This window comes from Anomalospiza imberbis, chromosome 2 (genome assembly GCF_031753505.1).
Source record: "Anomalospiza imberbis isolate Cuckoo-Finch-1a 21T00152 chromosome 2, ASM3175350v1, whole genome shotgun sequence".
NCBI classification, from domain to species: domain Eukaryota; kingdom Metazoa; phylum Chordata; class Aves; order Passeriformes; family Viduidae; genus Anomalospiza; species Anomalospiza imberbis.
The window spans coordinates 21,101,044-21,120,565 of record NC_089682.1 but is presented as its reverse complement, the minus strand read 5'-3'; the positions used below and the strand labels follow the sequence as shown (position 1 = coordinate 21,120,565).

The window sequence follows — 19,522 nt, the reverse complement described above, 5'->3', positions numbered from 1 at the left end:
ATCTGGACTATAGTGATATCTTGAAGTACAAGTATTTTACTGATTGTATATCAATAATTAGAATATGGCCAGCTGCTCAAACACTAATCTGCCTGGTGCTACAGCTACTACCAAACTAAATAATGCTTTAGTGTTAAGCAAGTACTGCAGAATTCTTTACAGTAGGAGCTGGAAACTCCAATTGCCCCTGAAGGATTTCATTACCTCCAATGGCTCTACTGCCATGAGAAAGGACCATTTGACTTGTGTTATCAATGGAAAAGCTTTCACTTCAAAACCTGCTATATGAAATACTTTATTACAAACAGAGTCAGCACACACAGTCACTTCATTTATGTCCCTGAACTAAGTGAAAGTTAATTTTGTTTTCCTAAGATCTGGGTTTAAAAGCATTTGTGTTAGCTCTCTATTTGCTTTGCCATGCCTTGCATTTTATTCTTCTCTGTGATTTAATTCATTATTCTTGTTTGGTTGATTTATCAGACAATGGTAGAGTTTCTGCCTCTTCCTGCCTTAAGTATTCTTTTTATTTCTGCTTTAAGTATTCTTTTTTCTTCTGCTTTAGCATTTACAGAAACACAAAGAAAGAAGCCTGAAGCCAAGTCTTAATGCATTTTAAATATTTGTCTTTTTGAGCAAAACCAAGAGGTAGATATATTGATTTTACATATCTAGAAGTACTTAAAATATTTAATTTAAACAGGGGGAAGTAAATGCACATAGACTTAATTCAAAATAAAGGAAGCTAAAGCTTTACCTGAGCAAGGAGTGTTGTATTACACTCAAATTACAGGCACTGAGAAAATGGTAGTGAAGGCAGAGTAATGACTTAGAAAATATTGTTGTGACAAGTGCTTTGGAAAGAAATTACATTCTGATATTTTAGTGCATTATAATTATTCTAACAAGTGATGAAAATTGATGCAGAGAGTTCATAAAAGGTGGGATTTTTTTTCCCTCTGTCTGTGGGCAAAATTTTATTTTCATACACAGATTTGCTTTCCAGCAAAGTCCAACACACAGCTCTTTAGTCACCCAGCCACAGAAAAACAGAGAAAACTTCAGCATTTTTTATTTTCACACTTTCAGTCTTGATTACTGCACAATATACTGAGGTTCTTAATCATCCTAAGTATCTAATCCTGTTAAATAGGGGCTTCAGAGTGCGTCCATTTTTGGTGATGGATGGTACTCTGTGACCTCAGCACCAAGGAGTAAAAAGTGATTTGTTTAATTTGATTCCACTACTTGGCAATTTCTAATTTCACACATCAAGACGGCCAAAATATCTGACCATGGAACACATTCTACTTTTCACTTACAAAAGGGGGATTCATGCTGTTTAAGGAATGTACAGTTTCTCTAATCCCAGGCCTAAATGAAAGGCAGCAAGGAAAAGACATTTTTTTTCCTTCAAAAAGAAGCTATTGTATTCATGTGCAACATGCTTTTGGATGACTCTGTCTAGCAACATCATGTGCATTTGCTAAGTACCTTGAACTGCTTGAAGTGTGGAGGTATTTTTGCTAGCATACATCCTGAAGTGATTATTGTCATCCTCCCAAAGCATGCAAACTGAAAGATTACTTCAGAAAGAGCTTTATTTTAATGTAAAGTCCAGCTTCTACATTCCATTCATGCCTTATGCTAATTAAAATTAATGGGACTTGAGAAATGACACTTGAAGAACAGGCCCAGATAAGTCTTTCCTGCTTACCAAATTGTGGCACATTATGATGCATGTATATATGGAAATCCATCCCCTTACTCAGACTTTAATTCAAACAGTGTGTTCAGTTTCTGAGTACTGATAATGCAGTCACTTCTTTGCTGTATAACAAACTCAGCAATAGTTTAGTTTAATACTAGTTTGCAACGCCCCCTCTGATGCAGTTGTTGCACAGGACAGAGGTCTGATGAATTCTGTTCGGAAGGATGATATAAAACCAAAACCTTTGGCCCTGATGTCATCACTGTGGTCTTTTCACTGCCTTCCCAGAGGCTCATCTGCAAAGTTCACTGAGGAATACATCTTCAGTCATGGAGGAACTATCTTTGAATAGTCAAGAGACATCACCATACCTTCTGTAAAACCTAAGGCACATTGCAATAAACTTGGATGGCCTCTGCAGGTTTGTATTGATGGAGGATAAATTGAAAAAAACAGTGACAATATGTGTTACAGGGCCTTACAGACAGAACTGAATAACTTGATTTAACTTCACAGTTAGTTCAACTTTGAGCAGGTGGTTGGACCAGCTGACCTTCAGAAGTCCCTCCTGCCAATTCAAATTCTTCTATGACTCTGACCTATATTTAGCTCCTTAGACTGAGTAAAATTATTCAAATTCAAAAGCAAAATAGCTTCTCAGCTAAAATGGGACCAATGAAAATAAAGACATAATCTAAAACAACCTTAGGAGCATGTTGTGTTTCTTTAAATGATATAAGCAATCCACACAGGTCTTTCCTTCTGTTTCTGTAATCTGTGGTATCCTGTGAGGCTACTGTGTTGGGACACAGTAAAAAACTCTTCTAGAGAGCCATCTTAGTTTAGGAGGAAATTTTTAAAAATTTTAGAAAATCTCTGGTCTGCATAGAATGTATGACCACTGAATTAGGAATACAATAAAATCTGAGCAGTTACTAATATTGAAAAGTAATAACTCTGTTCTTACTAAGAGAAAGACTGCTGTTATAGCAGCTATAAAGTCTTCATTACAGCTAAAATAAACCATTCCCATGCAACAAGGGCAACTGTAGGGTTGAACAAAGTTCAGAAAATTTCAGCAAAGGCAGGGTCCTGCACATGGGGAAGAGTAACCCTCTGTGCCAGGACAGGCTGTGCGCTGACCTGCTGGAAAGCAGCTCTGGGGAGAAGGACCTGGGGCTGCTGGTGGACAACAAGCTGTCCATGAGCCAGAAGTGTGTCCTGGTGGCCAAGAAGGCCACTGGGAGCCTGGGTGGCATTAGGAAGAGCACTGCCAGCAGGGAGGTGATCCTGCTCCTCTGCTCAGCCCAACCACATCTGGAATGCTGTGTCCAGTTCTGGGCTCCTCAGCACAGGAGAGATATGGAGCTCCTGCAGCAGGTCCAGTGGAGGGCAACAAAGATATTAAGGGACAGGAGCCTCTTATGAAGAAAGGCTGAGGTAGGTGGGCCGTTCAGCCTAGAGAAGAAAGACTGAGAGAAGATCTTATCAAAGCTTACAAATATCTTAAGGATGGGTATCAAGTAGGTGGGGCCACAGTCTTTTCAGCTGTGCCCAGTGACAGGACAAGGGACAATGTGCAAAAACTGAAACAGACAAATGCTCATCTAAATGAGGAAAAAATCCTTTACTTTGAGTGTGACAGAAAACTGTAACTGGGTGCCCAGAAGGGTTGTGGAGTCTCTTTCTCTTGAGATATTTGAAACCTGCCTGGACATGATCCTGTGCAATCTACTCCAAGTGAACCTGCTTCAGCAGAGAGGTTGGACTAGATCATCTCCAGAGGTCCCTTCCAAACCCAGCCATTCTGTAATTCTGTGATAACATGCTGGTTTAAATATTCATATAAAAAAAAATCAAAATCTAAATAACATTTTTATTTTTTCATCTCTGCAACCATCTTCTGTTTGTGTCAGGAATTCTAACACAGAAAGTCCAAATGTATGTGAAAACTATACCACACAAAGCAAACACTACTACAACCAACTGAAATTTGATCAATTTACAAATGTCCAACATGTTTAAGCTTGAGACATTTCTTTCTTGAATTATTTTTTTATCATGGTAACTCTTACGCTTATCAGCCTACTTATTTCACATGGTTTCATGCTGGCCTCTTAAATTTTCTGTTTTAAAGTTATACATTCTAATTTAGGACTATAGAATGGCTTTGTTTCTCCACCAAAAAAAGTGCTGATTTTTAATAGCAAACTACAGAAAAATGAGAACATCAGTGCAATCACCAGATACTTCTGTGTTCATCCACTATGTAGGAGGCAAGCAAGTCAATTTTTTTTGTCAGGAACTATTTGAACTCCAATTGCTTACCTGCAATAAAAATAGATGCCATGCCACTGAGCAGGCTCAAGTAAGGTCTCTCTCAGTATTTCCTATTATATTTGCTGCACTCTACTACCTCTTACAACTCCCTGCACACAATCTGGTGCAGTTCATAAAGGTGAAAGATGTGTGGTACGGTTCCCAGCACAGCTGTCTCAGTAACTGCTGTTTTTCATGAAGACAATATGATTTTCCTGGTGTGTTCCTTGCACAGTCACACAGACCTGCTCTGCAGTAAATTGTTACTAACAAATTTACAGTATCTCATCCATGCACTACATAATCTCTAAACCCTTGCAAGAGCTTTTAAAAGCTGCTGGCTTCTATATTTTAGTTCCACACATGCCAACGGTTCCTGCTGAGTTACTGCATGTGCTGTCACTCAGAATACCGATATTTTCTTTTTAAAACAGAAAAAAAGGATGTACATGTGACAAACTGCCATATTCTGCCCCTCTTCACACACCTTTGCTGTCACTGCTCGTTCTGCAAGAAAAAGGAAGGTATCTTCCACTGCAAGGCTAGGGCAGGTACCTAAATACCCCAGTGCACTTCACAGAACTTGCCCCCAGCCCAGGGCCAAAATGGGTTTCTGGGTGTCCCCTTATGTCCCTGGATCCACACAGCTCCATACAGGAGGAGTCAGCTGTACGTACAGTCAGCAACTCAGCTACTACACCCCTGGTATACGGTGACAGCATGAAAATCCATGTCATTACTGACAGGTCTGTGACATAGCTGTCTTTGAAACTCTCCAGTTCTGGAAATTACACCACTTTGAAATCCTCCTAGTTCTAAACTATGAGTCACTATAAGGATGCTGACTGCCTTATTTCTTTTTATAGTCATTTATAGCCTTTAATACAAATATTACCTCCAGGTATGTAGCAGACAGTGAGATTCAGCTCCAGATTTAGATGGAAACATTTAGGTTTCTATGGTGCAATGCCTCTAACTTCAATAGATGTGTTAAAATGCCATTATAAATGGTGGACACCTAGTTCAAGATATCTGTGTTGGAACAAGAATATTGCTGTTCTGCTCAGGATTTTCCTTCCATTAAGTAAAACAACTTTGGCAAACTATTCACAAGGTGAATGTCAGTAGGGGTGCTGGCATTTTGGTCACAGGACACATGATCTTTCTTCTGGCAGCAGGCTGGCAGGAAAACAGCTGCAGCAGGATTGATTGTTCCACTGGGCTGAATCTGCAGACTGTGAGTTGCACAACCCTGTCTGACGCCTGTGGGAGACATCATTGTCTCCTCATCTTTGAATCCTGTCCCTCATTTTTTTCAACACAGACTGCCAAGAATAGAACCTCAGCTCACAGACATTAGGCATCTCTAAGCTTTCTACAAATTAGCTGTCTAGGCTCCCCTCTGTTCTCAGTTAAGAAGAGATGCATCTCCAGAGAGCAATTCTGCTGCTGTGGGCGATGAATTGCTACACAAGTCACCTGCTTTTCTTTTCTAACAATAAAAGAATCTTGGACAATGAGTTGACATCTCTCTTGCAGAGGCTAAAGTTTAAGGTGATCAGTCCTGACAAAGCTCAGAATATATAAATCTCACTTTGGATAACAAAAACCACATTTTTGTGTAAACTGAACATTCCCGATTAAAATTGCCTCAACTTGTTTTTAAACTTTAAATTGTTACAGCTTTCCATGAAGCAACCCAAAAATAAAATATAATGGAGAAAGGAAGAAAAAAAAAAAACAAACTAGCATAGCCAAGACAAGGACAAATATTCAAAATATGCACGTACTCAGCTGAACCAAAGCTTGCAGGTTTTAGGGAGGAATAAGGATGGATTTGAAAGTAATTGGCATAGCAGGGTCTGGAAGGTAACCATTCAAAAAGGCAGGCAAAGGTTAAGAAGCAAAGGATACTTCTCACAATCCTCAATATCCAGTGTGACATATTCCTATATTACACAGCGTGACTGAACATTTATATTGCCTGTCCTCATTCAGGGTGTTCCCACACCCACCTAAACCCAAAAGCACTTAAATATTTCTGAAATTCTTTGAAAGATTCAAGAAGAAGACATGACTAGCTACTTTTTACCCCTTGACTTCAAGCACAAGAATTGAATTGAGTCAATTCAGTGGTATTGATATACATGTAAATTGATCCAAGTCAAAAAATGAACAGTGTGAACACATTTTGCAAAAACAGCATAGGAACCTGTTATGGCTGAACTGGAGTAACCTATATGCTCTTAGATGACAAGAAAGGAAAATCCCTTTATAGATTTCTGAATATGAATAGACACTTTAAATTTATGTCATTTTCCTTCTGACTGGAGGACTAAACCATAAAATTGTTGTTAAGACTTTTCTGAAAACCAGAAGGATGCAGCCTAGAAGAAAACTAACTTCAAGACATTTTCTGGCTGTGACCAACTATCCGTTTTGTTCTAAATCAAGGTGACTGATAAAGTTTGGCATAAAGCTAAACATTCATATATTCCTCAGAACTTTTGTGGGTAATGTCAAATTCTGCGATTTAAAACTTTACAGAGGTAATTCCTACCAAAATAAAAATTGTCTCAGCTCTGTGAAGATTCAGTGTCCCAACATGACTGACTACAATTTTTGGACAGCTGACTCATGTCATTTCCTCCTGTAAGACATATACACAGACATAACACAAAAAGGAGAGGCAATGTTTCTCTCTAATGTGAAGATGAAGGGATGAAAGGATGGGTGTAGGATTCAACTATTAATTACTTACAATATTGTGTTAATTTTCTACAACTCTGAGATGGATGATAAGAGTCCTCCTTAGAGAAAATAGTAAAGCAAAATATGACAAACCTGTCTTCTTCCAGTAGACTTTGACCTGAAGTTGATTGTCCTGATAGAAGGGAGTTCCAATTTTAAGAAAACGAGTGGTTTTCCTTCTTTGAAAGGTTGGGTAAGGATCTACCAGTCCTTTCTGTGGTTTCCCAGCAGATGTCCGTTCCTCTGCAATTCACAGAACAATCAGGAAACTATTTAGTTAACTACAGTGCTGTATAATGACTGTGCTAAATTTGGTGTAATTCAGAAAATAATAGTATCTTTATTCCAAATGATCTTATTTCCATTTCTTACCTAAATGAAATAACTATAAAGAATTAACTGCCCATAATGGTTGAAAAATTACTCGTTTGAAAATCAGCCAAATTTAGAAAGTGACCAAAAAAAAAAAAAAACCACATTTTCACAGGGAAATGCTCTGTAAATTTTCTGAAGAGTAATAAGGAAATTGACTCTATTTTTATATCCCCAAGAACAAGAAATGTTAACACAATGATTTTTTAAACAGGCACAGTATCTACCAGTAGTTCTCTCTAATACTTCACAGTCTTTGTATTCATGCAGTGTTTGAGTATGCACAAAATCCAGGGACAGCATTGAATGTAACCCACAGAGTGCCACATGTGGTTACTACATCAAAGTAAATACAGTCTACAACAATAGTCCTCTGGTATGCTATATAAGAACACTGTGGTCAGATTAAAGATCTGTCTTGCTCACTTTCCTGTTCCCAGCAGTGAATGGTGAATGCTTAGGAAAACATTGCAAGAGCCGAATTTTCTTTCAGCAATTCCCTTGGTGCTGTGTGCCTTGCATCCAACAAGCAATTGCAATTGATGTCCTTCATCAAGCATTTTGTTTGATAAAAATGTATCATCCTTTAGCAGGGTTGACAGTACTTACAGATATTTTCAGTTAAAAAGAAAGAAATGTTCATTCAAACTGCACTTTTCATTGCACACTTGCAAATGTATCTGATCCAATTAGGAGGATCAGATTATAACCAACAAAAAAAGCTGTATTTAATTCAATATTACACCTAAATTAAAACTAAAGAGTCCAATAATAAGGAAGTGGCAAATTATTGACTACATACTTGAGAGAAAGAGGGATTCAGGTTTCAATAATTGTAAGGAGTAACATATAAATTGAACATATTGCCTTATATGCAGCTTCAGTTGAAACTCACTTGCTTTATGGCCAAATTTTACTTTCTCAGCCCTTTGCTGAATCTGATACAATTTTTCACTTTGTTTCTTTGTTTTAAATTAAACTACCAAATTTAACAAAATCCTTTCTTAAGGTGACCATAAAGTTACTACTACCCAAATGGAAATGAAAAAGTTATATAGAAAAGTACTAACTAAAATAAAATCTATTAGGAATTCCTCAATTTAAATTATTTTAATTTTATTAAATCTCTGCTTTGCTATTCTCTGTCTGCTCCACTTCCACAAAAACCAGGACACCAATTTAGAATATTTCTATATAAAGATCAAGCAAGAATCTTGCTACATTTCCCAAAAGTGAAGCACACAAATACAGTGAGGCAATGCCTTTCTTTCTGAGTGTGGGGAAATGTAATGCCAGAGGGCTGAGGTCAAAGCTCACAGAAGTGTGTAGGACTAAATTATTTCAGAGGGATATGGGCTATCTCTAGTCTGACAATAGGACCAGACACCTAAAAACCAGAGCTTAATTCCACACAGAGCAGAGTATCTGACAGTGGGACTTTAGCAAAATTGGCATGTTGCTTCTGGAATTACTTCCTGAAGTCCATGGAAATCCCAAAATAAAGACAAGCCACGGATGTCATGTCCTAGATAATATTTCAGGCAACTTTTTTGTTTCTTTCTCATATTTCTCCATATGCTTCTGAGTATTCTCAAAAGTACGTCATGCAGGACTGGCTCTGTACCTAACTAACCCGAGTGAGATATAGAAGATGAAATTGCATCTCCTCCAGGAGTAGTTTTTACTTGCTTTTCTATATAAAATATAATGTAGCCATTCAAAGAAATATCCAAAAAGGCCTGAATACACCTCTCAGTAGAGTGCTCTATCAATTAAAGTGAGTGATATCAGTGGTTTAAGTTCAAAGAATCCTGATTCCTTTACCTCACGGCTTTAAGAGAAGGGATGCTCAGATTTTTCTATAATCTTATTACTGAAATACTCTGAAACAAATATGTGTTTTAGTTGGTACAGGCACAGATTTGCAGTTAAAAAGAAAATACTGCTTATTAAATAAATGGATGTTCATAATTTGAACAGTCAAAATTCCCGAAGTATATGAGATTAAAAAGATACGATTCTCAACATAGTTTTACTCTAGTTTAAAATACAATACAACAATTAATGAACCTTTTAGTACAAAAAAGTCACCCCAGTAAAGCAAAATGAAGCACAAGGCATTAGAAAGTTTGTACAAATTAACATAAGTAGGTAGCAGATTTTCACAGAAACTACTTATGGTCCATTTCTGAAGCAAAACAACCATGGACAGGGCAGGGTATCCAAGCAAGATTGTGGAAGGAATTTGAATCTAGTTGTGATGACAAAAGGAAAGAGGTACCACTGCAGTGGACAGAGAATCATGAAGCAGCCCAGTCACATGTGAGGTATAGGATAAATGAATTCCATTTGGTAGAGGATTTGTAAGTAATAACTCAGATGTGACCTGCATCAGATTCTGAAAAACACAATGTTTTGAAGAGGGAAAACTGAAACAAAGATTTTCTCCCAACATAAACCCAGAGGTGATACAGACCAAGAGTCAGAAAATTAGTTCTCATAGTGAGGCCATGGAGAGTTAATACAGCCCCACCAGTGAAAGGATTTCTCACAGTAAATATGAAAAGGTACAAAGAATTACATGGTCATATCTCAATTACTCACCTTCAGTTTAGAAGGCTTTTGTTATATGGGAAGTCTTTATTTACTATCATATTTAAAGATGATGATGGTCTGACCTAATGTCAGGAGTACCAATGAAGCATGACAAAGGTCAGTTAATTATCCCTGCTCCCAAGATGGAAACATTTATAAAGCTATACTAATAATAAAATGAGACTAAGAACTTTAAAAGCTTGCCTATTTTCTCTTTGGCTAGTTGTATATAATGGCAACTAGAATTTTCTCCCACTTAGCAGGAAACAGACCAACATCAGACAGCTAAAACCCCAGCATCTTTGATTTAACATAAACTCAGCTGTGAGTTGAGTTCTTTCTTAAAGCTGTGATGTCGTGGTGACATGACAGTCAAGATGACTGGACTGAAAACTAAAAACCATAAAGTTTAGCACCAAGAGCCAGAACTTCACAGAAACTTTATCAAAATGAGCAGGAAATTGGGTAGGGGGATGGTGTGAAAAAAAAAATTGCTTTTTTATCTAGTGAACTTTGCAGGGGGGGAAGAAAGAGACAGAAAAAAGTATCAAACCCCACAAATAATTCTTAGGAAAAGAATCAGCAAAATTTGAAATCTTTCAAACACCAATGATACGCTTCTAGCAGAGCTCAGTGTCTCGGTGTATGCAATTAAACACTCAGTTCAAACAGTTATTTTTTTCCTCTATTACATCTCCTGTGTACATACAGAAAAAGAAGGAGAACTTAATGTGATAATTGCAAGAAGATTTTGATACCATGCACAGTCCTGCAAACAAAGCTACTTTTCAGGGGATGAAAAAAGCACAGGTACAATCTAGGAGGGCCAACAAGGAAAAAGCAGAACTCTTATATTCACTTACATTGGGCTTCACTGAGGACTTAACTCAAACTTGCCTAATATACAGACAGTGGAGATTCAAGCAGATATTCTGGTATAGATTTGAAGCAAAGACTCAGTGCATGGAAGAGATGAAAACTTGACCTTCTGCTGTCTCTCAAGATGGCCCAAAAGAGTAGTAAAGATTAGATTAATATGAGAAAAAGAAGGATACTTCAGCTTATTTTTTCTTCTTGGTACATTAATACCAACTACAGACAAGAAGGTCTGTGATAGCTAACAATCACATTACAATATTTTATGTATACTCAAACAGAATATGGCAACAACAGCAGTTGAATAGTGAGGTTGAAAGTAATTACAGATCTCTTATGAAAATGGCTACAAGTTTAAACTGTGAATGTACTCTAAATAAAGAATGTAAATAAATACAAATGGAGTCAGGGCAGAATAATTTAAATAATATTCTTTAACATCTTATTTTCAGAACTCTGCTGTATTAATTAATCAGAGATCCATCAGCAATTCAGACATTAACTCTGTATTGTACTGTAATTGTATAAATAGCATTTAAACAAGGCTAAGAATCATGGTTTTCTTCCAGATTCAGATACGATTTGCAATTATATTACTGAGCATGTGAGTTTCTAAAGACCTTAACAATACATAACTTAACATCTGAACACCTTGAGACTTTAATCTGAATGTGGGTCCTATGTATGCAATATTTTGAGAATGCATGGTTGTCAGACATGGAATGTTTTAGATTCCCTAAAAGAAGAGTCAATGTTTTATATATCAATCCACAGTAGACACAAGCTTTTGTGTTCCAAGAATCTGACTTAATGGGCTACTAAAAATAGCCAGGATTTTGAAAAACATTGCAGGTTAATACTGTCAAGTTTAGACACACAAAAATGGTTTTATTCCATCCATTTAGAAACACAGTCAGAATCTATACCTGTATTGATTCTAAAAAAATATTAACACTACAGATATGCAAAAGCTTCCATTTTCTTTGCAACTGTTTATTTTAGGTGAGTAGAGTCTAAGTCAAAGAATTAGCCAAAAACTGTCACCAATTTCTAAACAAGAAATTTAACAAGAAAGGGTTACTCAACTTCACCAGGAGATGATCATTCTGCTATGGAATAACCCACTTTAAAAAAAGATGTTTTTAAAATTTAAGAAATTGTTATATAAAACATTCAAATTCCAGATAAAGGAGAGAGAAAGCATTCAGGTGTTTGATTACTCACTATTATTCCTGATGTCCTGAGTCGTGCTAAAATGGAGAGAAACTTTAGCACTTTTTAGGCGTATCTGACCCCAACGTGTTACTGCCTGCAGCTCTACATTGTAGTTGCTATTGGGTTGGAGCCCCTCCAGGACCACATAATTTTGGGCCTATAATAGAATAAATATAGAAAACAGTTATAATATTGCTGAAACACAGGCCTTTATTAAAATCGGGCTTGTTATCTTAGGCACACTACTTTTTTGAAGTTAGAAAACTCATATATAAATTTCAGAGCAAAATTTCCTTTCTGCAAAAGATTTCTTTAATTGGACTCTGTTTTTCTGTGTCATTTTAAAACTACTAACCTACTTGATGTTTGCATAATTTTGGCAGTTTCTTGGCAATTCCAAACCTATTGTTTAGGCAAAACCTAAGGGGTTTTCTTCTATATAACAAGGTTTTTCTCTTACTCCAAAATCATTTTAGCAAAAGGAATTTAAGCACTTTATTCCACAATTTCTGTGTTAGTAAAGCAATTGAAAACTTTTTTTCTAGAGACAGTCAGTCTGAAGACAGCTAAAGCCCAACATTTAATCTATTTTTCACTACATTCTATTTCTTTCAATTCTTGAAAATAAAAATTTAAAAAACAAGCACCAACCAAAAATACCCTCTCATTGGAAAGCACACTTTTCCTGTGTAGAATGGAAAACAGAACAGAAAAAACACAATTTCCAATGTCACAGAAGTGTATAAAATGGGGAAACAACAGATTAGGTTTATCGTTCTCCAGTCAAAAACCCATACATTAAGGCAAGGCACATTATATTGTAAAGAAGAGTCCAACTTTCACAGTCTTTTATTTTATTTTCCTAGATTTAATTTTAAAAACATCCATCTAGTCCATATGCCAGGTGGAAGATATTACTCCATGTTCTCATTAGAATTTCTAGTGCCTTTCAAGTCTGACAGTCCATACAGAGTAAAAAAGATTACCACGCACCAAGGCAACCATGCCATATTTAACACTTGGGATGTTAAAAAGGGGATTGCCAAAAAGTATTTAGTATTAATTATCTTTACGTGTTTAGTGCTGATATATTGACTGTAACTTTTGATTAACAATGTCAATATTGTAGTCAAACTAATTCAATGTCTACCTGGAATGAATTCATATTGAAATCAATACGAAATTATTTGGGTTGGGCTACATCTAAATCTAAAAACTGGACAAAAATAATCTTCAGTGATCTTTAACAATTAAGACTTTTCCACCTTTCCTTTTTTTTTGTTTTTTTAATGTTTGTGCATTTGCCATTCTTTAGCCTAAGAGCTGCAACAATATTCAAATGACCATTGATTAGCAACAGCATCTGGAGTGTCCTGAATCTCATTGGCAGCGCTGTGCAGTTTCATGACATGATGCAAAAGAAAAAGTACAAGTCAGGAGTAATATGAGACATATTGTAAGAACCTGCCTTTTCTATAACATACACCTTGTATTTCGCTATACTCAAGGTCAGAACCTCGTCTCAATTGCCCTAATGTTCTAATGGACCTTTTTTAGCATTATTTGTATGTAGGAAGTACCCTATGGAAAGGTACTAAAGACCCAGCTCAATTTTAAAATTCTATGGGGTTTCTGATGTACTGTCCAGCTTGTAGAGAGAAAGCTCCCTGTTATCTTTAGGCTGAAGCCTCTTTCCTGAAGGTCTTTACCCAATGTCAGGTTTCTTGAGGAACACAAACTTTTCTATGTAGCACAGTCCAACCCTACTCCTATCTTGCCACAACTATTTTTTTAAAGGACAATAAAGAACTAACCCTCCTTTCTGTGCAAATTGACTTGCATGATTTAATCACACAGCCTTCACTGCCTTTATTTCTGTCAGGGTTTGGTGACTGAGGGACAGAGGGGGAATTGTGTCCCTCTGACTGTCATTCACCACAGTGCAATGGGCAGACAGAGCCAAAACACAGTGTTAACATAGACATGGGACCAAATTCTCACTAACAAAAGCACTGAGAATCAAGTTATGTCTAACTGATTTCTGTTATTTCTAGATAATTATTTCTATAAATTGCTTTAAAATAACATGCAATATGCTTAAAGATACCATAACAAAAAGCTTTCCAGTAAAGCAATATTTAACACATTATTCAATAAACTCTTAGGAACTTGCTGCTAAGGAGATATTGCCAGATCTTTGGTACAGCAGTTTATTTAAAGAGTTTTGTGTAAGTTTTTCCCTCAGACCTATACTGACTATTTAACGATTACTCTATGACTGTGTCACAAGTTTTACTTGCATAATGAAAAAACAGTGTGACAGACAATGTCAGGCTTTTAAATAAAATAAACACTTTAAGAAGCACTAATTGGATAAGCCTCAATTTAGAGGACTAACAGCATTTAACTTTTCATTCATCTTTCCTGAAAAATCTTATTGTATTTACCTATATTCTAAGGCAGAAGTTTACTTCTCTCCCTGAATTCAGTGTAAGAAAAGGATTGAGAGATCAAAATTTTCTATGGGCTTTGAGATATTAAAAATTAGGACCACTACTTTACTAGTGGCTGAAATCATTGGAACTTATCACACATTTTATACTTACACTATTCGGTGTAAAAATAAACCATATTTCTGTCCCAGTTACTGATTTCTTTCTTACCCCATCAGTAATCTTCCTTCTCTTTTTCTTTGCTGGAATTACATATTTGCTGTATGTCCAGCTCCAGAAGACTTTGTAGTGGTGCACTGGGATATCAGGCTCTTCTGGAAGATCCCAAGTAATCATTGCATTTACACTCCCATCATTGTTTGCACTGATATTGGCAATCCTGATATTGGATGGAGCTGGTGGAGCAGATGGATCTGGAATTTAGAAAAAAATTAAAATATTCTAAGAGAAAAATTATGTTCCTTAAGTAAAGGTTATCTTCACCTCATGTATTTATAAGGCATTCTTGAGCCAGCTCTACATTCTAAATACATTGAGGAAAATCCAGGCAAAGACATCCTGTAACTGATATGGCTTGCTAATTCTAGAAATTCAAACTCTACTGAAATAAAAATTATGGGTTGGCATCTAGTTTGTCATTATTTTGTGTTGGTGATATTTCACAAACATTATGAAGTTTTACCAAAATGTACCAGAGTATCAGCTTTCCTTCTGTCACTCACTATTTTAAATACACAGTGAGTGTAAAATATTCAGGTTCTACAAGTGGCCTTGTAGAGTCAGCACAGAACTGTATAATTGAAACACTGAATATTTTTTCATTGCCAGATAATTCTCAGATTATGAAATTATTTTTTGACATATTGAATCTTTCTTCAAAATACTAATATTGATATCTACCACCATGGGACACAAACACTTCCTTAGTATAAATGTAATTAAAGCATAATGACATATTACACTGTGGTAGAAATCGATAAGGTTTTTTTTAGAATGTCAAAAAGCAATTAGCTAACCCTTTGATTTATTTCACTATTCTTGTTCAATTCCTGGTCAATATCAGCTGAGATAGTATTTCTTCAGTTGTCTTTGTGCTGACTCTAGAGTCAAGGACACACAATAGTCAGAGTTTGAATAAGATTAAATATTGAATCTTTTCCAATATTGAATTTAAGGTCCTCCTTGTAGATTCACTATATAATATCCTGGTCCCAAGTAATGTGAATAACATTTGAGCAAGACTCAAAAAAATTTAAAAGCATATCAAAAGAGTAAAGGAAATTCATAGTAATTAAGACATGTTACAAATGTACAGCCATATGAGCCCTCACTTATTTGCCAGCCAGAAATAAAACTGAAGGTGTGAGAAGGGGACATCATACATTCATTTACTGTATGGTTCACCTGCATTATTTCAAATTGGTAAATGAGCTGTTAAATAAATATTCCAGCCATACTTAATTCATCAGATAATCCCTATGACAAATGATCTCACTCCAAAATTCTATAATTTCATTTAAAACAAAGACACATTCAGAATTAATAAAGACAGCATTTTCCTTTTAAAGATCAGCAGATGTGAAAAAATTACTTATTCCTGTTATTAAACAGGATTTTTGCTGAAATAACAATGGATACTCCTGTTTCCTCACGCATTCCATTTTAGTTAAATAGTAATGGATGTCCCTGTTTCCTCACACATATAATTCAACCTAACTTTTGGCCATATAAGTAACAAAGCATACTTAAGAATTCTGGAAATTTAACATAACTGCCAAACAGTAATAATACCGCACTTCTCACTTGTGTTTTTTAATCCACTAGCAAGTCAGTTGTGTTTATTTTTTCTGGCTTTGGAGAAGCACTGCTGTTACGCTTATTTCCTTATCTGTGAAGTTGCCAACCACTCCATCCTAAAGCATACTAAACTATTTATTCCAGAATTAAAGAAAAATTCAGCTAAATAGTTTGTACTATTCTCTCATAAAATTTTTCATTTGCTTCCATTATTTAAAAGCTAGGTATAAAATATAATTTAGGTAAACTAAATATAAACAGAATCATGATTCACACATAGAAGTCATTTATTAAGCATTCATCTCCACTGATTTAAAATACTAAGGGCTTTTATATGTTATATGACATTATATTAGGGATATAAAACATTTATAACCTGAAGTGCAACATGATCATATTACTGTAGGTGAATTATTCAGGTTATCTCCCAGAAGTGCTATGTATCATGTATTATGTATACAAAACATATGGGATAAAATAAAAGTGTGTCAGAGAATATATCTTCCCAAATGGTCAGATATAAGCAAAAATAATTCTACCTATAAAACATGGTTGTCCTCATTCTGCATCTACAAGAGATAGAGAGTAATTTTAAAAAATAATAAGAAGTTACATGAAATAGCTCCTTTGGGCAAAGTGTATTACATGATTAAAAACATTTTGAAGTTCTCTTCACCAATTTTTTGTAGTTCTAAAACTAATGACCAAATTTAGATTCTTTCTTTTCAAATGTCTGTATGTCCATTCCAGCAAAACAAAGCAGTTAGAAAGAACTATGTGTGCACTGAAGCCAACAGATCATTTCTTCTAAATTCTACAGCACCAGCGCATCTGTACTTTCTGTAATTGCACAGTTTATTGAAAACATTATCAGTAGCATTTCTTCTGTGCTCACTAGACACAGTCCAGGCAGCAGACAAAATGCTGATCCAAATTTGAAAGAAAATCTATGAAAGTAGAAACTACTTTGCTGTGTGAGAATACAAACATTGCATTAAAAATCACCGGGTAATTACAGTTAAAGATAAGAAAGAATGTCCTCTTAGAAGGAATATACATGTCAAACAATACAGCAATAGCAGATATTTTCCTGAGTGCCCTCTTTCTTCAAAGACTCTTTTGCAAGCCTCTCAAATGTCATCCACAAAAATGCCTTTGAACAAGAACAGTAGTGATGGTAGAAGACAGAAAGGAAATGTGCAGCTAACAGACATGAAAAAGTGAGACACTGAAAGTAACACATTTTCTATGAGAGCTTTATTAAAACTGGTAGACAGATTAAAAAATAATTAGCCATAAAGATATAAAATATCAAAGATAAACAAAACTTGCTACAGTTTTGCACTTAATCAACTGAAAAAAATCCTGTATTTTTGTATAGATGCATCAGTAAAATATTTCATAGATTTGGGGTATATTACCTGAAATATTAAGACACTCAATGAGCATTTTATATCAGATTATGATCTATTCCATATTAAGTATTTCAATACCACAACATAATTTATTCATTTATTTTGATATATTTCTGCGACACTCATCACTATTACAACTGACAGAATGATCATTTTGTAAATTAAGAACCCAGGAATATCAATTATTTCTTCATTTGAAAGAATTTAGTTACACCAGCAAAGCAGACAAGTGAGAAGGAATAGCAGAGTAAGATAATGTGATCTCTGTTAACCGGAAGAAAAACCAAACAATCCAACCCCACATTCAAAGAATGCACTCCAAAAAACCCCTACAACCCCTAGGCCTCACAAAAAAACAAGAACCCAGAAAAACAAAAAAAACTGTGACATGTTTATGAGCATGCTCCTCTACAATGCATGCCAGCCAGTTACCACGTAACAAATTAGTTGTTTTTTTCTGCATTACTGAATGGAAAAGTCGTGCTTCTGCAAGGTGGTCTGTTATGCTTATGCCCATGTAGATATTAAAAGCACTATAGAACCCGTGCTAAAATTCTTCAAGGTCTAATAACTGGTACTGAATCATAAAGCTGCCTACATAAGGTGTTTGTTAACCTGACCATAAAGCTAAAGTGACGTTCTGCTGACTATAAAGCTAATAGCCATTCTACTGTTAGTCTTCATATACCTGTGATCCCTTTGACTGACTGCCCACATGTATAATTCAGATACACAGTTGTAAAATCACTGGAATGGAAACTGCTGCCAGTTTTTCGAATGTGAAGTACTGATACTTTATATACATGAATTTATCTGAGAGTTAAATCTAATCCTTTGGTTTGCAGAAAGAGCAGTGCTAGTTGCAGCTTTTCCCTTGCAGTTCATACAACAACCCAAATAAAATACAAGTCATTCTATATATCCTAGAATTTGGCACAGACAGCTGTCCTCAACTCCTAAAAAATTCTGGTCTCAGCAGCCTGACAAGAAAATCGCTTCTCACTGCTAGAAATGATAGCTTCATTAGGTCAAGGCTGAAGCTGCTGTTCCAGCCCATGGGGTAAGTACTCCATTTGTCTGGATTGTGTTTGGCTTGAGTATACCCAAAGGACTTAAATTCCTGTCTTGCTGGCTACTCAGCCATCACAAGCAAAATTCTGTCTCCAGTCCCCAAAAGGGAGGATTTCTTGCTGCAAATAAAGGAAAGAAAGAAAACACTCACATCATCACCATTTCAAAATGAACATCTTCCCATATCATATTTGTGAACATAGTAATAGTTTATATTTTCCAAAATTCTTTTAATTAATAGTATTTGCAAACACCTTTGCAAAACCTTAAAAAACAGTATGGACTAGCTATACACATGAATTACACACACTGCTTCAGTGCATCCACTTTTTCTTTCAACGTGGCAACTGTAGTGAAAACAGTAAATGATTTGGAATAGGTGTCAGAGGGGAATAATGGCATTGGAATCAGAATTCTCATTCTGAGCTGTAAAAGTGAGAGCAAGTGTGATAATAATTTAAACCATTTTTTTTATGGAGCATTTTTTCTGACTTAAAATAGATCTCCCATTGCTATCTTTCAAACATGAGACCTTCCAACTCTTAAAGAAGCTGCTCTACGGACAAGTTTCCAACCATTAAACAGTTCCACAGTGTAAGCAGGAGTACTGGCTCGGCCCAGTGGAAATGGCACACATAAACCAGCTGTGCAACAGCATAAAAAAATCATTGGTCTCAAAGGAGCAACAGAAAGAATTTTATTGCCATGAGTGGGTGTCTGTTCTGGTTTTTCTAACACTCAGTAATGTATGCATGAGATCACATCCAGCCTGGTACTTATGTGCTGCGAAAACAATGTTGTCTGCTTCCTTTTGCTTGACAATCTATCCAGTGCATGCTGGCAATTGCCTTCATGGTGAAGATAAAAACCTTTAGCAGAGCTGGGAGGGTCAGATGGTTTGGGCTCATTGTGTTGATCTTCTTGTCTCTGGAAATGGCACAGTACCT

The 19,522-nt window shown here is 35.9% G+C and overlaps 1 protein-coding gene across 1 annotated transcript in view; it reads right to left on the bottom strand.

Moving 5' to 3' along the window:
* Positions 1-19,522, bottom strand: part of ANOS1 (anosmin 1) — a 130,014-nt gene that overhangs the window by 22,146 nt on the left and 88,346 nt on the right. Inside the window, exons 7-9 of the mRNA XM_068180103.1 lie at positions 14,503-14,705; positions 11,849-11,996; positions 6,875-7,024 (exon numbers count right to left, since the gene is read on the bottom strand). Of these exons, the coding sequence (XP_068036204.1) occupies positions 6,875-7,024; positions 11,849-11,996; positions 14,503-14,705 (501 nt within the window). The remainder of the gene's footprint in view (positions 1-6,874; positions 7,025-11,848; positions 11,997-14,502; positions 14,706-19,522) is intronic.